Below are 24,581 nucleotides of genomic sequence, written 5' to 3'. Positions count from 1 at the left end.
CTATTAATTGCATCAGTAGCTTGGGTTCTTCTTAGTGTTTGGGTAATTGCCAGGTTCTGGTGGCCTGGTTTGGCCTCTGTTGGAAACAGGATGCTGGGCTTGATCGGGGCAGGGAAAACATTTACATGCATACTCATGGGCAACTAAAAATTACCCTCTTTATGAACATGTCCCAGTTATTTGTTTACTTTGTATTTGTTGTTAATTTTTCATGTTTTATTCTACTTGCCTTCTGCATATTTTATCTGCTGAACACTGCCTTAGGTGATCATTGTCCAGGCATTATAAAAGTGCTTGCAAATAAATAAAAGATAGATTTAGATAAGGAAGAGTTGGAAGAAAATTAGATGAAAAGGAAAGATCAATGTCAAAGAAAGATGTTGGGTAGGAAAGGATGAAGGCAGGGGGGAGAGAGAAGTAAAATGGAAAGGAGATCCTGCAAAATGAATTAAGAGAAAACAATCAAGAGAAAAAGTAGAAAAAAAAGAGACAGGACCATTGTGATTAGGAAAAAGGTAGAGCAAAGTATTTTATTTTCAGTTTAGTGATTAGAATAAATAACTCAGTGATCTAGTAGTAGCTGTATAGCTCCTGTAGTAAATTGGATTCTCTATGGGCTACGATGACTTTTAGGGATCAATTTTTACGCATACAGAACACGCATACAGAACAGGCTTATGTGCGTAAATAGCTTGTTATAAAATTGCCCAAGGTTTGTGTGCATAAAAATAGGTATAAAACCCAATTTTGTGCATACTTTTATGCACACAAAAACGAGGCATTTCAGGGGTGGAGTTGGATTTCCATGCCTATTTTTGATTTTTAAAAGTATGCACATAACTTTACATGCACAAGTTCCACATTGCAAAGAAGAGGTGTAACTTTGGGACTTTCTGCACATACTTTTGTATACTTTCAAAGCAAACTTACAAACATATTTTTGCAATGAAAATTGGGGTTACATGTGCATAGTTGCTGCATAAGTTACCCGCGATGTTACAAAATTACCCTCTTATTGGATCATGTAAGAATTATCCAAAAATATTGTGCATAAGCATTTGAGACCATGTTGGTCTCTTCTTCACAAATAAATAATGACTCTGATGTTGTGGATCAGGGCTTTTGGGGAAGGGAGGGGAAAGCAATGAATGAGGCTTTTCAGGAAGGGGGCAGTGGGAGATCAGTGCTTTTGAGTGGAATTAGGAAAGTGACAGATTGATTAAGCCCTGATAGGGGGAAGAGAGAGAGGAGAAAGAGTGTTCTGATGAGGATTTGAGAGAGAAATAGCTGGGCCTACACAGTGCCAGGAAAGCGAAGAGAAACATTACAGGAGAGTTTGAGGGAGACAAGAAAAGGCGAGGTGTGAGTGAAGTTGGTGAGGAGGGGAGATGAAAGGGGAAGGGATAATGTGGTGAGGGGGGAGCAAGACAGAGGGTAAGCATGGGAGAAGAGAAAGAAGTATTCATTATTTATTATTTTTATTTTTCTCATGGAAACAGGGGCCTCAAAATTATTTTGCACAGGGGTATATATAATTGACTAGCCCTGACTCTTCTTTTTCTTCCCCTAGTAGACCATCATCTATCCTCCCTACCCTTCCATCCCTGCCTAGGAAGGGTGGCAGAGGTCAGAATCTGAAACCTGTGGCCCAGCACCCAATCACAAGTCTTTCATTAGCTCCGCCTCCTTCTCAGGTACAGACTTCCTGTTCCATAAGGAAACCCATGAGGCAGGTAGGGCCCTGTAGGGCCTGTGATCAAACACTGGTTCTTTGGCCTTGCTGGCCAGTGCTGCCGCCAGAAAGGGCAGCATAGTAATTGTTCGCCCAGAGCATCAAAATATGGATCACCAGCCTTGTACAAGGTTGGACATCAGTTTTGCATTCAGAAGCATTCTTTAAAACTTCAGAAGTTTTGTAATGAAAACAAATGGAGAGATATGCCCTTCCCTCCCTCCTTTAGCAGCTGTGCACGGTTAAGCAGTTTGATTGCTGTTTTCCTGTGCACAGCAGCGCTGGCATCAAAAAGCCGTGAGGCTATGTGTCAGCCAGTCATGCAGCTTGATTGTCTGAATGCCACCTGCTGCTTCATAATCAGGGGATTACATTTGGAAAAGCTGAAGGCAGGAGCGTTTGCCACATTTCTTTTTGTGAATAATTTATTTGGCAGGTATAACAGAATCGTTAGATATCCCCTTTTCATTCCGTTTTTTTATTATTATTATTATTATTATTTCATTCATGAAGACACACGAGTGTTTCAAGCTTTTTGAAAACTCCTCTGGCTTAGACTGTCCTACATGTTTATTAAATGAGGGCTATTATTTTGTTTAACATTAGCGGAACCTCACGCAGGCATCACATCGATGCATGCAACGTGCGTGCACAGCTTGACCTGAGGAGCGAATGTGAAAAAGGAGAACGTGAAAAAGCATAAGATGAGGTTGTAGCAAAAAGTGCACACATCTTGTGCACTTGTTTTCTGAGTACACAAAACAGGCAATGTATATAGGTATAGGAATAGAATAAAGAAAGAAATAATCAACCTGATAAAAGTCAAGGTGATATTTTGAAGAATCTGCTGCTGCCACATAGTGGGGAGAGCCAGACCTCTTCTGCTATGACATTTTTTTTTGCTAAATAATATATATGGAAAGGTGCTGGAGCCATACAATAGAAATGAGAGACCACATAATGCTGACTCGTTTTCATAACATTATTGAGGCTATTTACGGTAACTGTAGAACAGTGTTTCCCAAGCAGTGTGCCATGGCGTCCTAGTGTTCCTTCAGACCTCATCAGGCGTGCCACAGACGTTACCACTGCCTGATGCCCAAACTGAGTGAGGCGGGCAAAGCATGCACAGAGATCTGCACGAGCCTTTTCCTGAGTGTTGGGATCAGCGGCAGTGAAGGAGCTCTGGCAGCCACATGCAGCAGCCAAGGTAACAAGCTGAGCAGACTGCCCATGCCACACCGTGGTTTCCCTTCCCGTGTACTTGTACATAGAGGGGAATGGTTCACTGGGACAGATTCATGCCCTTCTTCACCCCTCTTCTCCCTTTGTTTTACAATTTGGATGAGAAGGCCTGGTGGGGCTTTCAGTGCTTCCCTAGCTCTTCTTCTGGCCATATGATAACATTTTTATTGAAATTTTCACAATATACAAATTAAATATAAATACAATTAAACAATAACATTTTTCTTTAAAAAATTACAATTAAAATATAATTTGTAATCTCTCTCAATTATTAATTCTCCCAACTATTTTTCCCCCCTTTATTAATAATTCCTCCCAACTACTTTTCCTTATATTTATAATTTATTTATTTATTTATTTGGCACTTTTATATACCGATATTCATGTAACAAGTTACAAGTCACCTTGGTTTACATTATAACAATAACCATTGCAAAAGAATGCATTACATTAAACAAAGGAAAACAAAACTTGGATCCAACGAATTGGGTTTAACAGCGAGATAACTGGAGGAAATTTTTTTACTGGCAAGCCGGCTTATAACATAGGTGTATAGCCAGGTGTCTAAGAAAATGACACTGGGATTAGGTATTGAGGAAGAAAACATTTGTTAGATTGTACTCAGAGAGGCTTGATAGTGATGAAGTTCTACTAGCAAGCTGCATAAGAGGTTCAAAGGGTCATCAGAGTTAAGAAAACGCTTCGCTAAACAACCATGTCTTGAGTCTTTTCTTAAAGGTGGTTGGGCATTGTTCGAGTCGGAGCTCTGGTGGGAGTGAGTTCCATTGAGTTGGTCCAGACGTGGAGAGGGCTCTCTTCCTTAATGAGGATTTAAAGAGGTGGGCCAGCAAGGTGTCTTTATACGCTGACCTCACTGGTCTGGAGGGAATGTGAGGTCGAAGTGGGAACTTAAGATCCAGGGGGGTGATGTTGTGAATGGATTTATGGATGATCGTTAGAACTTTGTATAAGATTCTGAATTTGATTGGGAGCCAGGGCAGATTCCGCAGGATGGGTGTAATATGGTCTCTTTTGTTGGTCTTGGTCAGAATCCTTGCTGAAGCGTTTTGTAACATCTGTAAAGGTTTGATGGTATTAGCCGGGAGGCCGAACAATAGAGAGTTGCAATTATCTATTTTTGAAAAGATGATTGCTTGGAGGAATGTCCGAAAGTCTTGGAAATGGAGGAGAGGTCTCAATCGTTTTAAGACTTGAAGTTTAAAAAAGCAGTCCTTGGTGGTGGAGTTGATGAAACTTTTGCAGTTCAGTTGATTGTCCATGATGACTCCTAGGTTTCTGACTTGGGGAGAGAGGACTGGTTGAGTAGCAGGATATGTGTTGGACAATGAGTGATTTCCTTCTTGGGTGATGAGGAGGATCTCCGTCTTCTTGGTATTTAGGATCAGATGAAGGGTTGTTAGAAGGTTGTTTATGGATTGAAGGCAGGTGTTCCAGTATTCCAAGGTTTGGGTAATCGGTATGAGAATTTGAACATCGTCCGCGTATATGTAATGCGTTAGCTTTAGTTTGGTGAGGAGTTGGCAAAGCGGTAACAGGTAGATGTTGAACAGGGTTGGGGATAGAGAGGATCCTTGTGGGACACCCAAGGTAGAACTGATGGGGTGTGACTCTCTGTTGTTGATTTTGACCTTGTAATACCTGTTTTGAAGGAAGGACTTGAACCAGTTGAGAGCGGTGCCTTTGATGCCGATGTCCGACAGTTGATCTATGAGAATAGCGTGGTTCACCGTATCAAATGCCGCTGATAGGTCTAGGAGAATGAGCAGGCATGGTTGTTTTTTGTCGAGATTCAGGAGAATGGAGTCTGTTAATGAGATTAATAAAGATTCAGTGTTTCGGGCATTCCAGAAGCCGAATTGCGATGGGGAGAGGATTTTGTTTTTGTCCAAGAATTCTGAGAGTTGCTTATTTACTATTCTTTCCAAAATTTTGGAAATGAACGGCAGGTTTGCTATAGGGCGGAAATTGGCCGGGTCGTCTGGAGATAGATTAGGTTTTTTCAGTAGAGGTTTAAGGATAGCAAGTTTGAAAAGGTCAGGGACTAGACCTTGAGATAAAGAACAATTAATGATCTCTGCAATAGGTTTGGCGATGGCTTTGGGGATGGTGATGAGTAGGTTGGTTGGGAATCGCGTCCATTGGGTGAGAGGCCGGTTTGATCTTCTTTAGTATGTTTTCGATTTCTAATGAGGAGGTAGACTCGAAGGTTTCCAAGGTTGTGGTCAGAGATAACGACGTCGAGCTAGAGTGTGGAGGACGAAGGTCCATATTATCCGTCAGGGAAGCAATGAGGTTTGAGATTTTGTTCTTGAAGTAAATGGCTAGTTCATCGGCTTTGTTTGCAGCTTGGTCATCCGGAATAGACTTGGGGGATGGTTTGGTGAGTGACGAGACAAGAGAAAATAGTGCTTTCAGATCAAAGATGAAGTGATGGATTTTCTGTGAAAAGAAGTCTCTCTTTGTTCAGAGGATGGCGATCCTGTATTGGTGCATGAGGGATTTGTAAGCCTTTAGGTTTGCTGATGATGGGTTTTTCCGCCATGATTGTTCTCTGTTTCTGAGTTCTCGCTTTATGGTTTTTAGTTCAGGTGTATACCACGGTTTCCTGTTGTCCTTGTTTGATTGCAGGACTTTGGTGGTTAAAGGGCAAGTTAGATCTGCCACTCTTTTAGTGATTTTGGACCAGGAGGATGAGGCCAAGATTGCGTCTGAGAGGTCAAGATGTTCTAACTCTGAAGCAAGGTGAGTGCTGAGGGTGTCCTTGTTAAACAATTTTCTGAATTGGACTGTGGTTTTTTGTGTCAATGGGGGGATAGGTTGGCTGTTCTTCAGGGTAGTGGAGATCAGCTTATGATCAGACCATGGGATTGGAGAATAAACTGTGTGAGAGGAAGGGGTGAGGCTATCATTTATGAATATTAAGTCCAACGTGTGTCCTGCTTTATGTGTGGGTTCGTTGATTATTTGTTTGAAACCCATGAAGCTTAGCGTGTTGAGGAGTGTATCACAGCTGGAGGAACGGGGAGTCGTATCCACATGGAGGTTGAAATCTCCCAGTAGTATGGCAGAAGAATCCGTATTGATGTGTTTTGCTATGTGTTCAATTAAAGGAGAAGGGTCAGATTCAAGGCAACCGGGAGGGGCGTACGCAAGGCCTATTTGCAGGTAGGTGGATTTAAAGACTGCAAATTCTGGAGAAGACGAAGCTTTTGTAAATTGAAGCGACAATCCTAGTTTTTTGTTTGTGGCTAATAGCAGACCGCCTCCTCTTTTTTTCAGTCTGGGGATAGAGAAGATATCATAGGAATGTTGCGGAAGTTGGTTGATTAGCGCTGTGTCTTCTGGTTCTAGCCACGTTTCGGTGATGGCACATAAGTCCGGTTGATCTTCCATAAGATAGTCGTAGAGGAGGTGAGTTTTCTTTGAGAGGGATTGCGCATTTAGAAGAGATAGAGAGAATATGGTGAGGCCCAGTAGTTGGTTTAGGGGTGAGATCATGATTGGAATGAGCCTTTCTTGTTGGGTGGAGGGAAAAGTCTGCTTTTTTACCATGAGTCTCCTAATGTTGTGGATGATCAGGATGGCGGAATAGATCATAGCTGGTTCCCAAGGGGGATGAAGTGAGGGGAGAACAGAGCAAGGTAGGGCTGTCCTAAGGTGCTGCACTAAGGGGCAGGCCCCTTTGTCGCACTCCTTCGGCTCGCGACGCCGGATGGGAGAGCTCGGGTTTAAAGGGCTCTTACCTTTTTTGCATCAGTTCCGTTTCATCTGGGTTTCTGCCTTCTGGCTTCTGATTGGTGGCAAGGTAGGGTCGGTAGGATGGCAGTGGGTCCCACGTGGCCTGCGAGATTCGGGCTCAGGGTGGCTGGAGACTGAGAGCTTGTGTCGGCGGGGCTTGAATCCCTGGACGGGGCGGCGCCGACGGGGTGCGATTGCCCGGCTGTGGAGCAGGAGACCGCAGAAAAGGATCGCCGGTTGGGAGAGCCAGGGTTTAAAGGGCTCTTACCTTTTTTGTGTCAGTTCCGTTTCAACTGGGTTTCTGCCTTCTGGCTTCTGATTGGTGGCAGGGTAGGGTCGGTAGGACGGCTGTGGGTCCCACTTGGCCTGCGAGATCGGGCTCAGGGCGACTGGAGACTGAGAGCTTCTGTCGGCGGGATTTGAAAGAATTGATTCTAAATAAATAACATCAATATATTTTTCAAATATAAACAATATATTTATCTATTCCAAACATTCTCCTCTAAACATATTTAAGTAATATATAGTATAACTTTTTCCATAATTGGAAATATCTTTTAAGTTTGGTTTTTTTTTTGATTTTTTTTATGAAGATTTTGCAGTATGATGTATTAATTTTATCTCAGCATTGTCAGCCACACCACATTTTTGTTAAAGAAGGTGAGCTTTGGGCTTGAAAAGGTTGGAAAACACTAGACAAGAATATAGCTGTTCACCCTTTGTGATCCAAATTCAACTAACTCTTGCAGATACAATTATTCTTAAAATGTTATTAAAGATTTTTGATATGGGCTTTTCTTTAACTTCACTAGGCTTAATTTTTTACTTTAATGACCAATGTTAGATTGACCCACCGGTTGCAGCTGACTCGGGAAGTCACTCCTAAATTGATGAGTTGGCTGTTTTTTTTTTTTTATAATAATGCAACCACTGGAGCATAATCCTCTTGCCCCCCACTCTCCAGTCTGATTATTGGGAAGTCTGCCTCTGTTAGTGAAATGAGCAAGTGTGTTCATGTATAAAGACATCAGAGGGAAGTACATGTGTTTCAGCACTGCATATACAGAGAAGCTTTCTCTCTGAGAATGGGAGCTTAGGAGGAAGTGGTGTCTGTCTGCAGCAGAGGACCGGAAGGCTCAGCTGCATACTTCTCCCAGCAGCCCCAGCAGAGGCTTCAGAGAACACAGTGAGCTGTCTAGGGTAGGCTTCAGCTTCCACAGCCTCCACACTGTTTCCAGCAGCAGAGAACTGGAAGGTGCACTTTTCTAAGCAGTGGACTACAGTGGATACTTTGAACCAGCTAGGCTTCAGTTTACAATGTCAAACCCATCTCCTGCACTCTTTCTAGCAGCAGAGGGTCTGAAGGCTCATTTCCTTACTTTTCCTAGTAGTCCTAGAAGAGGACTCCAGAGGATACCACAAGCTGTCTAGGCTTCATTATCTACAGCCCTTCTCCCCTCCACCCCCTCACACACATTCACACTCACACTCACTCAGTTTTCCTCACTGACTTAGGTTCATTTGCATACTTTTCCCAGCAATGCTAGCAGAGGACACTGAGCCATATAGTTTTGAGATTTTACAGCTATCACACTCTAGCAGCAGAAGAGCAGAAGGCTCATTTTCTTACTTCTCCCTGCAGCCCCAACAGAGGACTCTAGAGAAAACTATGAGCCATCTAGGCTCCAGCTCACACGCCCAGCTTCAACATCCTATGTTTCTTTTCAGAGTGCATGTGCCAACATGCCACTTCTTATATATTTTCAACAGATTTATTTATTTGATACAATAATCGGGAATTAGTTCAAAACAAGGGTCAATAAAGTATGTAACTTGGTACTTATAAATAGATGAATTGTAGCCTCTGGAGGATCACCAATAGACAAATATAAAATAAAGCAATAGATTAAAATTGATTAGAAAAATTTAAATTGCTAACAACTGAACAAAATTAAGATGCAGACAGTAGTCCAGCAGTGAGAGCAGGCTATCCAGTCTTATGAACTGAGTGCCACATGTATGATTATGTGCCAGTTGGTGAAAGAAAGAGCACCTAGTCCTCAGAGAACAAATCTGATATCTGGAGGCTAGAGTGACTGAGGCTCAGGCTGGTTGTGTGTGTTTGTGTGTGTGTGTGTGTGTGTGTGTGTGGGGGGGGGGGGGGGTTGGGACAAGGTGTGTTGTGGCTGGGGGAGGGGCTGAGCCTGGGAGGGCTGGCTGTGCTGGGGCTGTGCTGTGACTGCTAGGGGTGAGGGCAGGCTATGGAAGGGCTGGGGCTGTTGGGGAAGGGGCAGGCTGTGCTGGGGCTGAAGGAGGAATGGTTGCCTTCTGGTGATAGACAGGCTTTGCTGAAGCTGGAAGGAGGAGATCAATAAATAGAAGCTTCTGAGTAATTCCATGGGTGGCTTTGCTGCAGCTGGGACAGGGTGGGGTAGCCTGGATTGAGGCTGATGGGGGGGGCGAGGCAGGCTGTGCTGCTCCTGAGGCTATGGGGGAAGGACGGCAATTTATAGGGGCCTCTGGGGAATTTCCACAGGTGTCAGCTAATATGATATATTTTCCAGTATACTGACTCCATTTCTATGCATTTTGTACCTTTAACTTTATTTATTATTATGGCGCTAATAAAGGAAACTATTAGGCACCCAGCTTTAAACTAATAATTTCCACAAACAATCAGGGCTGCAAATATTAATTTTTTAGCACTGGAAGATAAATGAAATCATGATGTCTTTCCATTTAAGCATTTCTTCTCTTCATTTTTGTTTTGACTTTCTCTCCTGTTCCTTTCTTCTTCTATCTCAGTAGGAACTGGCCCCTAAAAGTCTAAAATGCCATTAACCTTCATACACAACTACCCAAAGTTTGTCCTCAGTTTATAACCCCTCCTTCAATCTAGTCTAACCATCTTAGCCAAGAACCACAGACTGCATTTCCTTCTAGAAACTGGGAGGTGTACCTCCTGCGCAAGGGTAGCCGCAGAGCATAACTCCAACTGCCACAGGCAACACAAACCATGCCACCCAGCCCGAGTCGTGAGCTGTTACCAGGACAACCAGCAGGCAGTGATCCTTTATAGGCCCAAAAAGATGTTTGGGGAGGGGGCAGAGCTGGAGGTGGAGATAACCTGATTAGAGCGACCATGTTTATGACTATAACATCAATGAGCTAGGGGAACTGGATGTTTTGAAAAACAGCCTCATGAATTTTGATGTCTGTATTATTAGAAAGCATAATGATAAGTTATGGGAGGGGGCTTGCATGTTGGATTAAATATAGAACTTGAAAAAAAACAAAAAACAAAGAGGAAAATGACAAGGCCTGGAAGAGCCTACTAGCGGAGGGGCGCACAGTCCAGAGCTGTAACAGAATTTAAATATGCCTGGAACAGATATAGAGGGCAGTGATAGGAACAGGGGTGCGATGTTGAGTTGGTGCTGGTTTTAGTAAAGACATTTATATTCTCATCTACTTAAAGTAATAAAGAACTGAAGAGGACGACGACTAGGCTGACTGGATGGGCCAGTTGGTTCTTATCTGCCATCATCCACTGTGTTACTATGACTAGACCTGAAAGCGGGTCTGGTCCTCTCCTCCTCCTTCCTTTGTCTCCTATGATCTTTCCTCCAGGCCCCAGTGGGAATCTGTTCCTCTACTGCTGACCGCACTGCAATGCTTGTACCAGCGTGGCAAGTACTTTCAAAACTCATGGCACTAATTGTGCTCCTCTCATGCATCGCAAGGTGAAAGCCTAAAAGTAGCAGCCCCCGAGTTAGGATAGCTGAGGGAATCTGAGGGGCAGATGTTGGAGAAGGGGACAAGAAACAGAGGGATAATCTGCACACACATAAATTGTGTATGTTTTGATTAACTTGCCTCGGAACAGTGGAGAGGTATGTTTACCTGCAGTGGTGCAGAGGCGTTTCCAGGTATGGAGCTGGGAAGGGGTTGTACTTACATGCATACTTTGCATTTTCAAGAGTGTGCAAGTAAACGTTTCCAAATCTGTACACAAATTAGCAGGTGCAATGGTGTGTGGGTGTTTTTGGTGGTGGGATAATTTTCAAAGGGAAAATATGCACATAATTTCCCTTTAAAAATGGGTCAACTTATCCATGTATTTGATTCAAAATGTATGTGAACTTTTACAGAATAACTCCCTATAGGTATAAGAGATGACGTGAAGATGGAGGGCTAGGAGAAGGAGATCATGGGGATGGGACTTGGAAGACTAAGAAAAAGGATGGAAGGGTAGGAGAAAGGAAGATGGAGGAGTAGGTGAAAGGCAGCTGATCGATGTGGAGAAATCTGCAGAGGCATGAGGAGAGATGACAATGAAGGGAAGAAAGTTGGAAGCTGAGAAGACAAAGATGGAGAGAAATGAGGTGAGAGGTAGAATGAGAAAAGAAGAAGGGAGACGGGAATTATGGTTCTTAGCAGCAGTAGCAGGTGGCGGTGCTTTAGTAGAGACAGCACACAACTTAGGGAATGTGGTCAAGGAAGGAACCATCACACAGGGGGATCATTGCTCTCCACTAGATGATAGAGATGTGAATCGTGTCCTCGATCGTCTTAACGATCGATTTCGGCTGGGAGGGGGAGGGAATCGTATTGTTGCCGTTTGGGGGGGTAAAATATTGTGAAAAATCGTAAAATCGTGAGCCGGCACATTAAAACCCCCTAAAACCCACCCCCGACTCTTTAAATTAAATCCCCCACCCTCCCCAAATGACTTAAATAACCTGGGTGTCCAGCGGCGGTCCGGAATGGCAGCGGTCCGGAACGGGCTCCTGCTATTGAATCTTGTTGTCTTCAGCCGGTGCCATTTTCCAAAATGGCGCCGAAAAATGGCGGCGGCCATAGACCAACACGATTCCACGGCAGGAGGTCCTTCCGGACCCCCGCTGGACTTTTGGCAAGTCTTGTGGGGGTCAGGAGCCCCCCCCCCAGCTGGCCAAAAGTTCCTGGAGGTCCAGCGGGGGTCAGGGAGCGATTTCCCGCCGCGAATCGTTTTCCGTACGGAAAATGGCGCCGGCAGGAGATCGACTGCAGGAGGTCGTTCTCCTGCAGTCGATCTCCTGCCGGCGCCATTTTCCGTACGGAAAACGATTCGCGGCGGGAAATCGCTCCCTGACCCCCGCTGGACCTCCAGGAACTTTTGGCCAGCTTGGGGGGGGCCTCCTGACCCCCACAAGACTTGCCAAAAGTCCAGCGGGGGTCCGGAAGGACCTCCTGCCGTGGAATCGTGTTGGTCTATGGCCGCCGCCATTTTTCGGCGCCATTTTGGAAAATGGCGCCGGCTGAAGACAACAAGATTCAATAGCAGGAGCCCGTTCCGGACCGCTGCCGTTCCGGACCGCCGCTGGACACCCAGGTTATTTAAGTCATTTGGGGGGGGTTCGGGAGGGTGGGAGATTTAATTTAAAGGGTCGGGGGTGGGTTTAGGGGGTTTTAGTGTGCCGGCTCACGATTCTAACGATTTATAACGATAAATCATTAGAATCTCTATTGTATTGTGTTCCATAATGGTTTAAGACGATATTAAAATTATCGGACGATAATTTTAATCGTCGAAAAACGATTCATATCCCTACTAGATGATGCTCACAATCCTTGGTGGACTCCATCCATCAGGGATTGTGAACTTTGCCTCCATAGCATGCCGATCCCCCAACTAGCACAAGGAATGGAAGCCCGGCCCAAGAATTGAGCCAAGGTCTCTGGAATGGTGGTGTACAGAGGTAATACTGAGCCTCTGGGGCATCTCATGTGGTCTTCATTCTAACAGAGGGGCCGATGCAATAATCTTCGCGGAAAGCGGGCGCTGACTTTTCAGCGCCCGCTTTCTTAACGCACGCATGGTGCTCGCAAGGAGAGCCCATGCAATAGGTAAATTAGGGTGGTCACGCTAGGAAGGAAATGCTAGGGTAGCTTGCGTGACCTTAGCGCCTCCTTGCTAACGCAACCCACCGTGGCTGCCGGTTATGAAGACCGATGCCGGTAAATTCGGCCTCGGTTTTCATAACCTGCCTGTCTGCCAGTAATGAAAACGGCTGCCAAGTTTATCAGCGGCCATTTTCATTACTGGCAGATGGCTGGTTATGAAAACCGAGGCCGAGTTTACCGGCGTTGGTCTTCATAACTCGGCGCTCTGCCGAGTTATTTTATTTTATTGCTTTGACTTTAAAAAAGAAGTACAGAAAAGCAGTTTTTTCTGCTTTTCTGTACTTCTTTTCAATGCGCTCAGCTATTAATGCCTGCTCCAGGCAGGCATTAATATCTGAGCGAGAAATATGCATCTGAGACTCACATTTATTTTTTGCATTTGGAGTGAATGAGTAATAGCCTCATTCACATGCATTTCATGTGATGAGCGCCAACTCATTCACTCTGCGTCAGACGTGCATTAAATAGGCACTAATCCCCTTATTGCATTAGCGGGTGGATTAGCGCCTATTTAACTCGTGTCTGACAGCAGGTTAAACAGTGCACTCGGCTGAGCGCACTGTATTGCATCAGCCCCTAAGTACTTTGACTCCGACAGTAATATTTACATATAATGCCCCTTCCTGTTGAACTCTTTCCTCCAAGATCTCTGTTCTGGGGAGAATATCTTAATCTTTTGCAAACAATTGAAAGCTTGGCTATTTGAGCAGAATGTAAATAAAAAACATTTTCTGATCTATCTATTGCTTCTGTCACTGATATTGGGGGCTATTTTCTGATATATTTTAAGATTTTTTTAATTTATACTTTATTAAATTTTCAACAGTTTTAACACTTCATGAAAACAGGAAAATTAGTGACATAATGTAATACAATTACCATATAGATATTAAAATAATATACTTCAATATAATCATTCAGTATTACATTTCACTTAACCCTATAATTGGAGGAGACCAAAGAAATATTAATATTAATAGTTAATTTTCAGGAGTGAGGACTATTTCTATATCTTACTTGGCTTCTGTCTCAGATAGTGAAGTTTGATTCTTGTCTGATAGAAAAGTTTCCAATTGCAACGGATCTAAAAATCCATACCTCTTTCCTTTATAATTTAACAGACATAAACAAGGAAATTTTAGAAAGAATGTAGCACCTAATGCTATCATTCTAGGTTTTAAGGTCACAAAAGTCCTCCTCCTTGTCTGAGTGGTTCTAGCCACATCAGGAAAAATTTGGACTTGATGTCCACAAAATAATATATATTTTACTGCGAAATATTTTTTAAACAACTTTTCTTTATCCTGTTCTGCTAAACATGAAATTATCAAGGTAGCTCTATTATTAATCAGGTCTATCGACTCTTCAAGAAAAGTTGATAGACCTGGTGAGGATGGTTCTTCCCCTTCAAGTTGACCTCTAGTATCTCTAGAGGCTTTCTTAGGCAAATAATAAATCTTGGAAAGTTTGGGGATTTCTTCCTCCTCATATAACAGGTTTTCCTTAAGAAATTTCTTAAATAATTCCCAGGGTAAGAGAAGTCGTGTTACAGGAAAATTAATAATTCTTAAATTATTTGCTCTAAATAGGTTTTCCATATATTCCAAATCTTTATGGATGGTCAAACTATCCCTAATAAAAGCATTTTCAGAACTTTGTATTAATTGCAATTTATTAGTGACCAACACCATATCTTTTTCACATTTCTCAATTTTCTTTTCCTGTAATTCAATAGACATCTTATTTTTCTTAATTATAGATAACAATGAATCATTCATCTTAATAATATTCCCATCTAACTTCATTATCATTTTCCCTAAATCCTCTTGGTAGGATTCCCCTGAATACCTCCAGGAGAAAGGCTACCCGTATTGCCCGGAGGCTTTATCTCTTCAATTACAGAAATAATAATATTCTCAGTCCAATGGGCTTCAGCCTGATTCCTTGGGCTAGTGTCCTCTTGGACTTGTCCTACCGGGTTTCCAGCTGAGTCCAATGATGATATTCTGTCTGGCTGTAGGGGAGACTTTGGGCCTTCGCCAGGACTTAAGGAAGCAAAAGAAACTGCTCCCAAACTGTCCTCTTTTGGCGGCTCCACCATCCTTACCACGTGGTGGTTCATGGGTCCCATGCGAAGATGTTGATTAGGAGAAGAGGTCATGATCCGGGCTTTCCTCTTTCTCCCCATTGAAGAAAAGAAAATGTCCACAAGAATTAGAAACAGAGATTCTTGCCGGTTCCCGGCCTAAGCCGGCCCAAGCCGCACACCCCTTCAGCGCGTGTGGCTTAGGCGTGGCGCCGGCGGCAGCGGAGCACCGCCCCTTTGCTGATTTTGTAGTTGGGGGGGCAGGAAGACGTCCGACTGACGTCACCACAGAGCGACCGCAACCTTCTGCCTCAGGTGGTCTCTCAAGCCGGCACGGCGTCTCTAGAAGGAACGGACCTTCTCCTCTCTCCTTCACGCCTCCTCTCGAGACACTGTGCCGGCTTGAGAGACCACCTGAGGCGGAAGGCTGCGGTCGCTCTGTGGTGATGTCAGTCGGACGTCTTCCTGCCCCCCCCCTGACTATTTTAAGATTTTTGAATATAGAATTAACTTGGATTCTATGTGACATTGCTGTGTTGCCTTGGGGGAAGGGTTGGGCTGCAGCTTGCATTATTTAATTTAATTGTTGAACATGTGGCTGGGGGTTATTTGTTTATGGGGTTTTTGGTTGAGCTCTTGCTTTGGGTCTGTTGTAATTTGTTTTTAGTTTGAAGTGCTGACTTTCTATTTGATGCGTTACTGTATTACGATGATGTTATTGTTTGCTGCTTTAAGGCTTATGGAAAACGCATGAGTTATAAAATAGAAAGGGAATAAATACATAAATAAATATGTTTGCTTTTCTTTTTGTTTTCCAGAAATCATTTGTTCAGGTTACAGCTGGAGGATTTGTCTCTAATTCAGGTTGGTGGAATAAGTTGTACCCCTTTCCTTTTTCTCTCCTCATTACTTTATTTTAAACAACACTAACCACCGGCGATACCATGGGGATACGGCAAACACAGTAGAAAACATGAACTCTAAAACAATGCACTACAGAGCAGGGCATCAAAGTGAATGCCAGGGGACAGCCAATCTATGACACCACCAACAGGAATAAAAGTCCCTGCCCCAAGGCAAGTAGGCTGGCCAGGATACAAGAGGCTGTAGTAGGAGTTTGTGGAGGAGAAGAGCTTAACAGCAGTAGATATTACAGAGGGAGGGGTAGAGAGGCAAGGAGATTGTAGTGGTAGAGAGAAGCCAAAATGCCTTGCAGAAGAAGAAGGTTTTGAAGCAGGGAAAGGACAGAGCCTGCGGTGCAGAGAGAGAGTGAGCTCCAGAAGTATGGGATGGAGGGAAAAGGGAGAGAGAGAGAGAGACATGGTGGAGGCAAGACAGGGCAGCAGACTCTTCCCCGTGCTTTCAAATAGTTTTTGTGTATGCTTTGATGTGGTACAACTAGATACTTTAAAATGCTAAAAGAAGAATTTACAGCTTTTTTTCCCCAGGAAAGCAGACAATACAGATGCTTTCAACCTCATTGCTGTCTCACACTACAAGTCATATCGTACCTCTCAATTTCCATTGAGTGTTGCTTTTGTTTTTGCTGATACAAATCTGTCTTTTTGCTCTTGCGATGGAGAGATTTATCTCTGCCAGGTGAACTGAATAATGTAGGTTGATGTCTACAAAACTTCTAAGGTTCTGCTTTCCTCAAGTTTTTCTGTAAACACGGAAGAAACACTTTTGAAAAAAGCATGACATGTAAAAGGATCTGTGTCTCAGCTAAAATGAATTTGGCATGCTTGAAAGCATTTGTATTTGTCAGTATTCTGAGCAAACTATACCTCAAAAGATATTCACAATGTAGCTGGTATTAAAAAACTTCTAAATGTGACCTTCATCCTATTGAATGTTGTGGTCCAGATGTTCTAAGGCGTTTCTGCCATTTTGTGACAATGGAAAACATGCTTTGCACAGCTGGTTATATGCTGATTGTGTTTAATAGTGTATGTACCCATTTTAATTGTAGAAACTGCAACATTTATGAAGAAGTAACTGTATATGTGGCATTGTTTGCACCGTTGGCCAGTATCCTGAGCCAGTTTGCTTTGCCCTCATATATAGGGTGGCCAACTCTGAGAACCCGAAAAGGAGGACACTCGCCTCCAAAATGCAGGACCCAAATTTGCATATAGAATTAGCAGAAATGTATCTGAATATGCAAATATGTTTATATATTATGATTGTTATCTTGCTGCCCACCTCGAACTTGGAAGAGATCTGTTGCAAATACATTTCCTTTTCTTTTTGCATTATGAAACTATGGACAGTCTGGTTTTTATTTAGTTGTACTACTGTTGTGCATGTCTAGATATTTATTCAGCCCATGAAATGTTCCCCTTGTAAAGATAGGTGAAGTGGCATTTCATCAGAACATTAGATGTTTAATCCATATGACTATTCTGTACTTAGTCTCTCCATGCTTGAAAAATTACTAATTTAAAGGTTTCTAAGGCTGACTTTCTCACAACAAAAAAAAATTGATGCCCTAGCTACCAGTTTAGTCTTAAGTCCCTACCATAATTGTTTTAATAGCATAGTATTCGCTCATTATTTTCCTGGACTTTGATCACTGTGGTTAATCTACAAAAGCTGGTCTTTGTACAACATGTAGCTGGGATAAAAGACGAATAAAAACAAAATCCTTGCACATCTGGAGGACATGCAAGTGCTAGCATTAAGAATTAGCTCGTTTTGCCAGTAGGTAGAATCACTATAACTTAGACTCATGGGCACCATCAGAAAATGTTTCCTACTAAAACAAATCTATTTGCATTCGGTCATTTTACGGCTGTGTTCATGAGTGTAGCCACCCACCTAGTGAATTGTAGCTAATGGGCCAATGCACTAGAATGTGTAAATGCTCACGTAAGTAATAAGTATGAAAGCATGTTAAACACATGCTGTTGTACGTTAGCATTAATGCAATTTTAACGCGCTAGTACAAGTTAATGTTTTATTTAATTTATAACCGCTTCTTCCTAAAGGCCAAATGGTGATGTACAATGAAACATAAATACTAAAAACATGAGCAAACAGACATAACAGGCAATAATGTTGTTGCAAATATTGTGGACTTATGCAAATAAAAAGTTAATAATCTGTGTCGCATGCAGATTCATGCAGAGCAGCTCATTATTTTTAAAACGAGTCATCACAAACCAATTTTCATAATGCAATTTGCATCAATCTCCCTGCAGTTAAGTTGCTGTGATAGGCATCTGTGGCCAACACAAGCTACACCACTGTACATGGGGACACAATTCCTCCACTCTACTTGGCAACAATGTAGAGGTTCTCGAAGTCCCCTTCACGTCTCCTGTAACATACACCAGTCCTCCCCTCCCCTCCCCAACCCACAAGGCTCTACCATAAAGGGCCTTGCCAGTCTGCCCTCCCATCCTACTTCACTTGTTCCTTAGGTGTTATCCATCAGATAAATTTATCAAAATGAGGACTATCCAATGTAACCATTGTGGAGCATTTATTGTCAGGGAAGTCATCTGGAAACTTAGGGCTTGCCCAATTTGTGCACAACTCTCTTCCTTGAAAAAGGAGCTGACTGAGATTAAAGATCAATTAGCTTCAATTAAAAGTAATACACCCACATTGCATTACTCAGAAAATAATTCCCCAATATCACAGAAAAGCCAGGAGTCAAGAAAAGGAGATTCAGTAGGCTCAGGTAGGCCCCACAGTCACCCATTCTTGACAGATGGGCAGCCAAGAGGTATATCCCCCCACTCAAACAGGTCATTAAGAAATTCTTTACAATCCAGGATTACAGTGGGCTCTGGTAGAATTAGACCTGTGATGAGGAGACACACAATGTACCAAATGCAAAAAGAACAACAAGCCTTCTCTATATTAAAAACTGAAGAAGTTCTTGAGAAAAACATTGAAGTGTTACCAGCAAAGAGAGAGAAAATACAATGCATGCAGTATTTCAAGATCCATAACCAAAAGAAAAATCTAATTGAGATGAATAACTCTGTCAACAGTGGCACAACTACAAAAAGAAAGAGTGAAGTGAATAACAAATCTCAACTAATATCTTATAAGGAGTCCAGGAAAAGCAATAATCTTAAAGAGAGTACCTGGAAGGCTATGACCACAAATGCTCATAGTTTGGGAAATAAAATCCCAGATCTGCAGGCCCTAATGACTGAGGCCGAATTGGACATTGTTGCTATCACAGAAACATGGTTCACAGAATCTCATGAATGGGATACAACAATACCAGGCTACAACATGTTAAGGAAGGACAGAGAGGATAGAAAAGGGGGAGGTGTGGCTCTTTATGTTAGAAACAACATCCAAGCATCTGAGCTACAAGGAAGTTGGGGTAAGGAAGAAGCCCTATGGCTCGACCTAAAAAAAGATGACGGAGCGTCCATTTATATTGGAGTGGTTTACAGGCCTCCAAACCAAAAGGAAGAGCTGGACAGAGATCTGGTTGAAGACATCCATAAGATAGGTAAGAAGGGAGAAGTGGTGATCGTGGGTGACTTTAATATGCCAGATGTAGACTGGAAAATCCCATCTGCAGAAACTAAAAATAGTAGAGCGATAGTGGATGCCATGCAAGTATCTTTGTTCAAACAAATGGTGTTGGAACCCACGAGAGAAGGAGCTATACTCGACTTAGTGCTCACTAATGCAGATAATGTCTCAGATGTCCAGGTGGGAGCCCACCTCAGCAGTAGTGATCATCAAACTGTATGGTTTAATATCACTAAAAGAATAGGGAAAAGAACCACAAAGACCCGAGTTTTACAGTTCAAAAACACAGACTTCGAGGAAATGGGGAAGTACCTGGAGGAAGAACTTAAAGGATGGGAGAACGAGAGAGATGTGGATCAACAGTGGACCAATCTAAAAGGAGCAATCACCAAGGCAACTGCTCTATATGTTAGAAATGTAAAGAAAAGCAAAAGAAAATTCTCAAAGGAGGTGGCTGACAAAATTAAAGCTAAAAGAATAGCATTCAAGATATATAAAAGATCCCAAAGGAAGGAGCACAAAGAAGAATATTTGTATCAACTGAGGGAGACAAAGAAATTAATCAAGTTGGCAAAAAGTCAAGCGGAAGAGAGGATTGCCAAGGAGATAAAAAATGGTGACAAAACATTTTTCAGATACATCAGCGAAAAGAGAAAGGTCCAAAGTGGTATAGTGAAATTGAAAGGTGGTAATGATCAATGTGTGGAGAGAGACGAAGAAATGGCAGAAATATTAAACAAATACTTCAGCTCTGTGTTCACTAAAGAAGACCCTGGAGAAGGACCATCTCTACACAACAAGAAACTGGAGGGAAGTGGAATGGATGAAAATCCTTTTACAGTAGAAAATGTGTGGGAAGAGCTAAAGAACCTGAAAGTGGACAAAGCCATGGGGCCTGATGGGATTCATCCAAGGATATTGAGGGAGCTCAGAGATGTTCTGGCAGCTCCGCTGTGTGACCTGTTCAATAGATCCCTAGAAACGGGAGTGGTGCCGAGTGATTGGAGAAGAGCGGTGGTGGTCCCGCTTCACAAGAGTGGGAACAGGGAGGAGGCTGGCAACTACAGACCGGTTAGCCTCACTTCGGTGGTGGGAAAAGTAATGGAGTCACTGCTGAAAGAGAGAATAGTGAACTATCTACAGTCCGGAGAATTGATGGACCAGAGGCAACATGGATTCACCAGGGGAAGATCCTGTCAGACAAATCTGATTAACTTTTTTGACTGGGTAACCAAGGAATTGGATCAAGGAAGAGCGCTTGATATCATATACTTGGATTTCAGCAAAGCTTTTGATACGGTTCTGCACAGGAGACTGGTGAATAAAACGAGAAGCTTAGGAGTGAGGGCCGAGGTGGTGACCTGGATTGCAAATTGGCTGACGGACAGAAGACAATGTGTGATGGTAAATGGAACCTTCTCTGAAGAGAGAGTGGTTTTAAGTGGTGTACCGCAAGGATCAGTGTTGGGACCGGTCCTGTTCAATATCTTTGTGAGCGACATTGCGGACGGGATAGAAGGTAAGGTTTGTCTTTTTGCGGATGACACAAAGATCAGCAACAGAGTGGACACGCCGGAAGGAGTGGAGAGAATGAGACGGGATCTAAGGAAACTGGAAGAGTGGTCGAAGATATGGCAGCTCAGATTCAATGCCAAGAAGTGCAAAGTCATGCATATGGGGAGTGGAAATCCGAATGAACTGTATTCGATGGGGGGGGGAAAAGCTGATGTGCACGGAGCAGGAGAGGGACCTTGGGGTGATAGTGTCTAATGATATGAAGTCTGCGAAACAATGCGACAAGGCGATAGCAAAAGCCAGAAGAATGCTGGGCTGCATAGAGAGAGGAATATCGAGTAAGAAAAGGGAAGTGATTATTCCCTTGTACAGGTCCTTGGTGAGGCCTCACCTGGAGTACTGTGTTCAGTTCTGGAGACCGTATCTACAAAAAGACAAAGACAAGATGGAAGCGGTACAGAGAAGGGCAACCAAGAAGGTGGAGGATCTTCATCGCATGACGTATGAGGAGAGATTGAAGAATCTAAATATGTACACCCTGGAGGAAAGGAGGAGCAGAGGTGATATGATACAGACTTTCAGATACTTGAAAGGTTTTAATGATCCAAAGACAACGACAAACCTGTTCCATAGGAAAAAAATCAGCAGAACCAGGGGTCACGATTTGAAGCTCCAGGGAGGAAGATTCAGAACCAATGTCAGGAAGTATTTCTTCACGGAGAGGGTGGTGGACGCCTGGAATGCCCTTCCGGAGGATGTGGTGAAGACCAGAACTGTGAAGGACTTCAAAGGGGCGTGGGATAAACACTGTGGATCCATAAAGTCAAGAGGCCGCCAATGAAGAGTGGGTGACTCGCCAGAATGACGGCTACTGCCTGGAGACAATACCCTTATTCAATAAACATACACATGCTTACTGTGACTCCAACATCGCTCTAAGCTTCAACAGCAAGAGGAAACGTGGAAAAATGGATTTACACTCACAAAGAGGGGAGTAGCTGGCTTGTTACGGCGGTTACTACCCCAAACCAAATAAGCCTGATGCTTCACCTTCAATGCATATACAGCATAGTTCTCTGCTTCAACGGCAGGGGAGAAGAAAAAAGGGTTCGCACTCACAAAGTGGGGAGTAGCTGGCTTGTTACGGCGGTTACTACCCCAAACCAATTGTGTCCGATACTTCACTTTTGATGCATATCCAGCATGGCTCTCTGCTTCAACAGCATGGGAGAAGACTGATACATCACGCATTTCCAGCATAGCTCCCTGCTTCAACAGCAGGGGAGAAGAAAAACAACCAATAAGGACTGTATAACATAGTCTGGGTAAAACAAATAAGCATGGGTGTAGCTTGCTTATTGCGGCGGTTACTACCCATACTACCCCTGACTAATCAAGCTAGATATTTCAATGGTGGGGGTGGAAGGGAAATAGAACCAAGAGCTAAGAGAAACAGATAAGTATGAGAGAAAAAAACGTGTGAAGCTTGCTGGGCAGACTGGATGGGCCGTTTGGTCTTCTTCTGCCGTCATTTCTATGTTTCTATGTTTCTATGTTTCATCCAAAGCTGGGAAACACACAATGAGGCAAGAAAGAGTCTGATTGCCTTTTGTCCCACTAGTGCCAAAATCTAAAATGGCGCCAGCTGACCTTAGGTGCTTTCTTTGCCCTGCATCCGCTGATTGACTACAGCAAATGCTCTATTTTTCTACTGAGCATTATTGTATACTTGGAAGTTGGACTCAAGTGCATGCAAAAGAAAATATTCCTTAAGCATAAGTTGACATTGACTCACAATTTTGTTGCAGAAAAATCATAATGAATTTGCTGCTTTCTTTACTTCTTCCTGTTTGTGTGCTTACATGACTGACTGAAATTATACGGTGGAGATGTTTCAAACTTTGTGGAGGAGTACGGCACCTCATTCTTCAAATCTTCTGCCATTTCAGACATGATACCGCTGATTTTGAGGCAACGTGGTGTAAAAATGCCAAATGTAGCAGTTCCAACCTTACAAGGATAATTTTTAAGGCTTTTGATTGAAAGGGTTTTCAGTAGTTTCTATATCGGAATGGAATATGAACTGATTATGTGTGGTGTAATTTTGGCTTTGACATTTATGATAGCCATATTGTGATGTTGGCACATTCATAAAACTCAGTTTTCTCTAAATGTATTTTTAATGGCGATTTTAGGACTGTGCAGTAGCAGCTGATGCATCATCATTAGGGTAACGTATCTTATTTGCCAAATTTGTTACAGACAACAAATGGAACATGATTTGTATTGCTATTTTTGGTGTCACCCTAGTAGGTTTTGTTCCAAATTGTATTTCTTACTTTTACAGCAAAATAACAAGAGCAAAATTCTTCTTACTTCAGCTTTGATTGTGCCAACGTTAATCTTCAAATCTGAGATGTGGATAAAATCTAGTTTACGAGTTTCGGAATGAGTATGGTTGCATGGGGCCCTTCAGTCTCAACCCTACCAGAGTGGTGAAAATGAGACAGATTTATTGATACTGCTGCATTACCATAGATATGACCCCAAATGAGTTCTGTATCCTAAAGTTTTTGTCGTATTTTACTTGTGTTCAGTTTTTTTTTTTTTTGGGGGGGGGGGGGAATGCAGGAAACTATGCATTCATCACACTTGGAGCATTTATAAAGAAGATGGGCTACAGATTTTAGCAATGATCGTAGGTCTTGATTGTAAGAACTATACGTATTCACAGGTTTTTGTACAGAGCTAAAGTACAGTGGTCCATGATTATTCTTCTTTCTGAAGGAAAAGAAAGCTTGTGTGATCGCTGTCTCGGTGGGTCGATCGATAACATTTTTGTTTGCCATCCTGTCCACACCAAATTTTTAGGATATGTACTAGGAGAAGAGAGCAGGGGATGGGGGGTGGGGAGCATGAAGACTTAGAATGGCGCATATGCTTGGGCTGCTGATTTATGCATCTGTGTGTCCCAGAAAGTAGTCTCCCTTAGTTCTGGGTGGAACTTCTTCTAATACATATTACAGTAGTTTTGTCACCCAGCGATTCTTCTGAAGAATTTGTTCTATAATTCTTTGGCTCCCAGCCCGTATATTACACAAAGTATTGGTTGATATTTCAGACATGAATCTAACAGTTTGAACATAAAGACTATGTAGGTGGGAGTGTTAGAAATGTTGATAGTCAACATGAGTCAGAGCTGAGCAGAAGAGTCAGGCCTGAGTCAAAGTCAAACATGACCTGAGCCACATCATACATGCCAGGGAAAGCAAATCCCAGCAGCTCCAGTAGTAACTTAAATAGGTTTATTTTCCTATCTTTTCAGAAACTCTGATTTAATGTATTCTCTTTTGTTCCTTTCTTCACTCTGCTCAGTTTTTTCGTTTTCCTCATTCTTTTTCCTCTTTACTCTCATGTTACTGTCTTGTTTTTCTTCAGCCTCTGACTTTCCCCGCCCCTGTCTTGCCCACCCATATCTAGGTGCACTGCAACATGTCTTTTTAATCCCCTTTTCCCCTCCCTAGATTCTGTGGTTTCCTTCTTTCTCTTTCTTCCCTGCTGATTTTCTGTCACTGCACATTTTTTTCCCCCTGACTGACTCATTCTCTTCTTTTTTCCTTTCACAAATGGACTTGTTCTTTTTCGGTTGGCATGGATCAGGCTGTCTTTGCCTCATGCCTTATATGTCTTTTCCTGTTTGATGGCCTTCTCCCAATACAGAGATGGTTTCCCACATCAGTTTAGGTTGTAAGATAGGAAGTAAAAGGCTTCTGACCATTAAAAGAGAAGTTT

At 42.8% G+C, this 24,581-nt stretch overlaps 1 protein-coding gene across 1 annotated transcript in view; it reads left to right on the top strand.

Annotated features, from left to right (window-relative positions):
* Positions 1–24,581, top strand: part of SEMA5A (semaphorin 5A) — a 1,250,864-nt gene that overhangs the window by 524,468 nt on the left and 701,815 nt on the right. The window contains 1 exon segment of the mRNA XM_029590025.1: positions 15,587–15,632. Within this exon segment, the coding sequence (XP_029445885.1) occupies positions 15,587–15,632 (46 nt within the window).

This window comes from Rhinatrema bivittatum, chromosome 2, assembly GCF_901001135.1.
Source record: "Rhinatrema bivittatum chromosome 2, aRhiBiv1.1, whole genome shotgun sequence".
NCBI classification, from domain to species: domain Eukaryota; kingdom Metazoa; phylum Chordata; class Amphibia; order Gymnophiona; family Rhinatrematidae; genus Rhinatrema; species Rhinatrema bivittatum.
The sequence above is the reverse complement of the archived record's forward strand: the minus strand, read 5'-3'. Positions and strand labels throughout refer to the sequence as shown.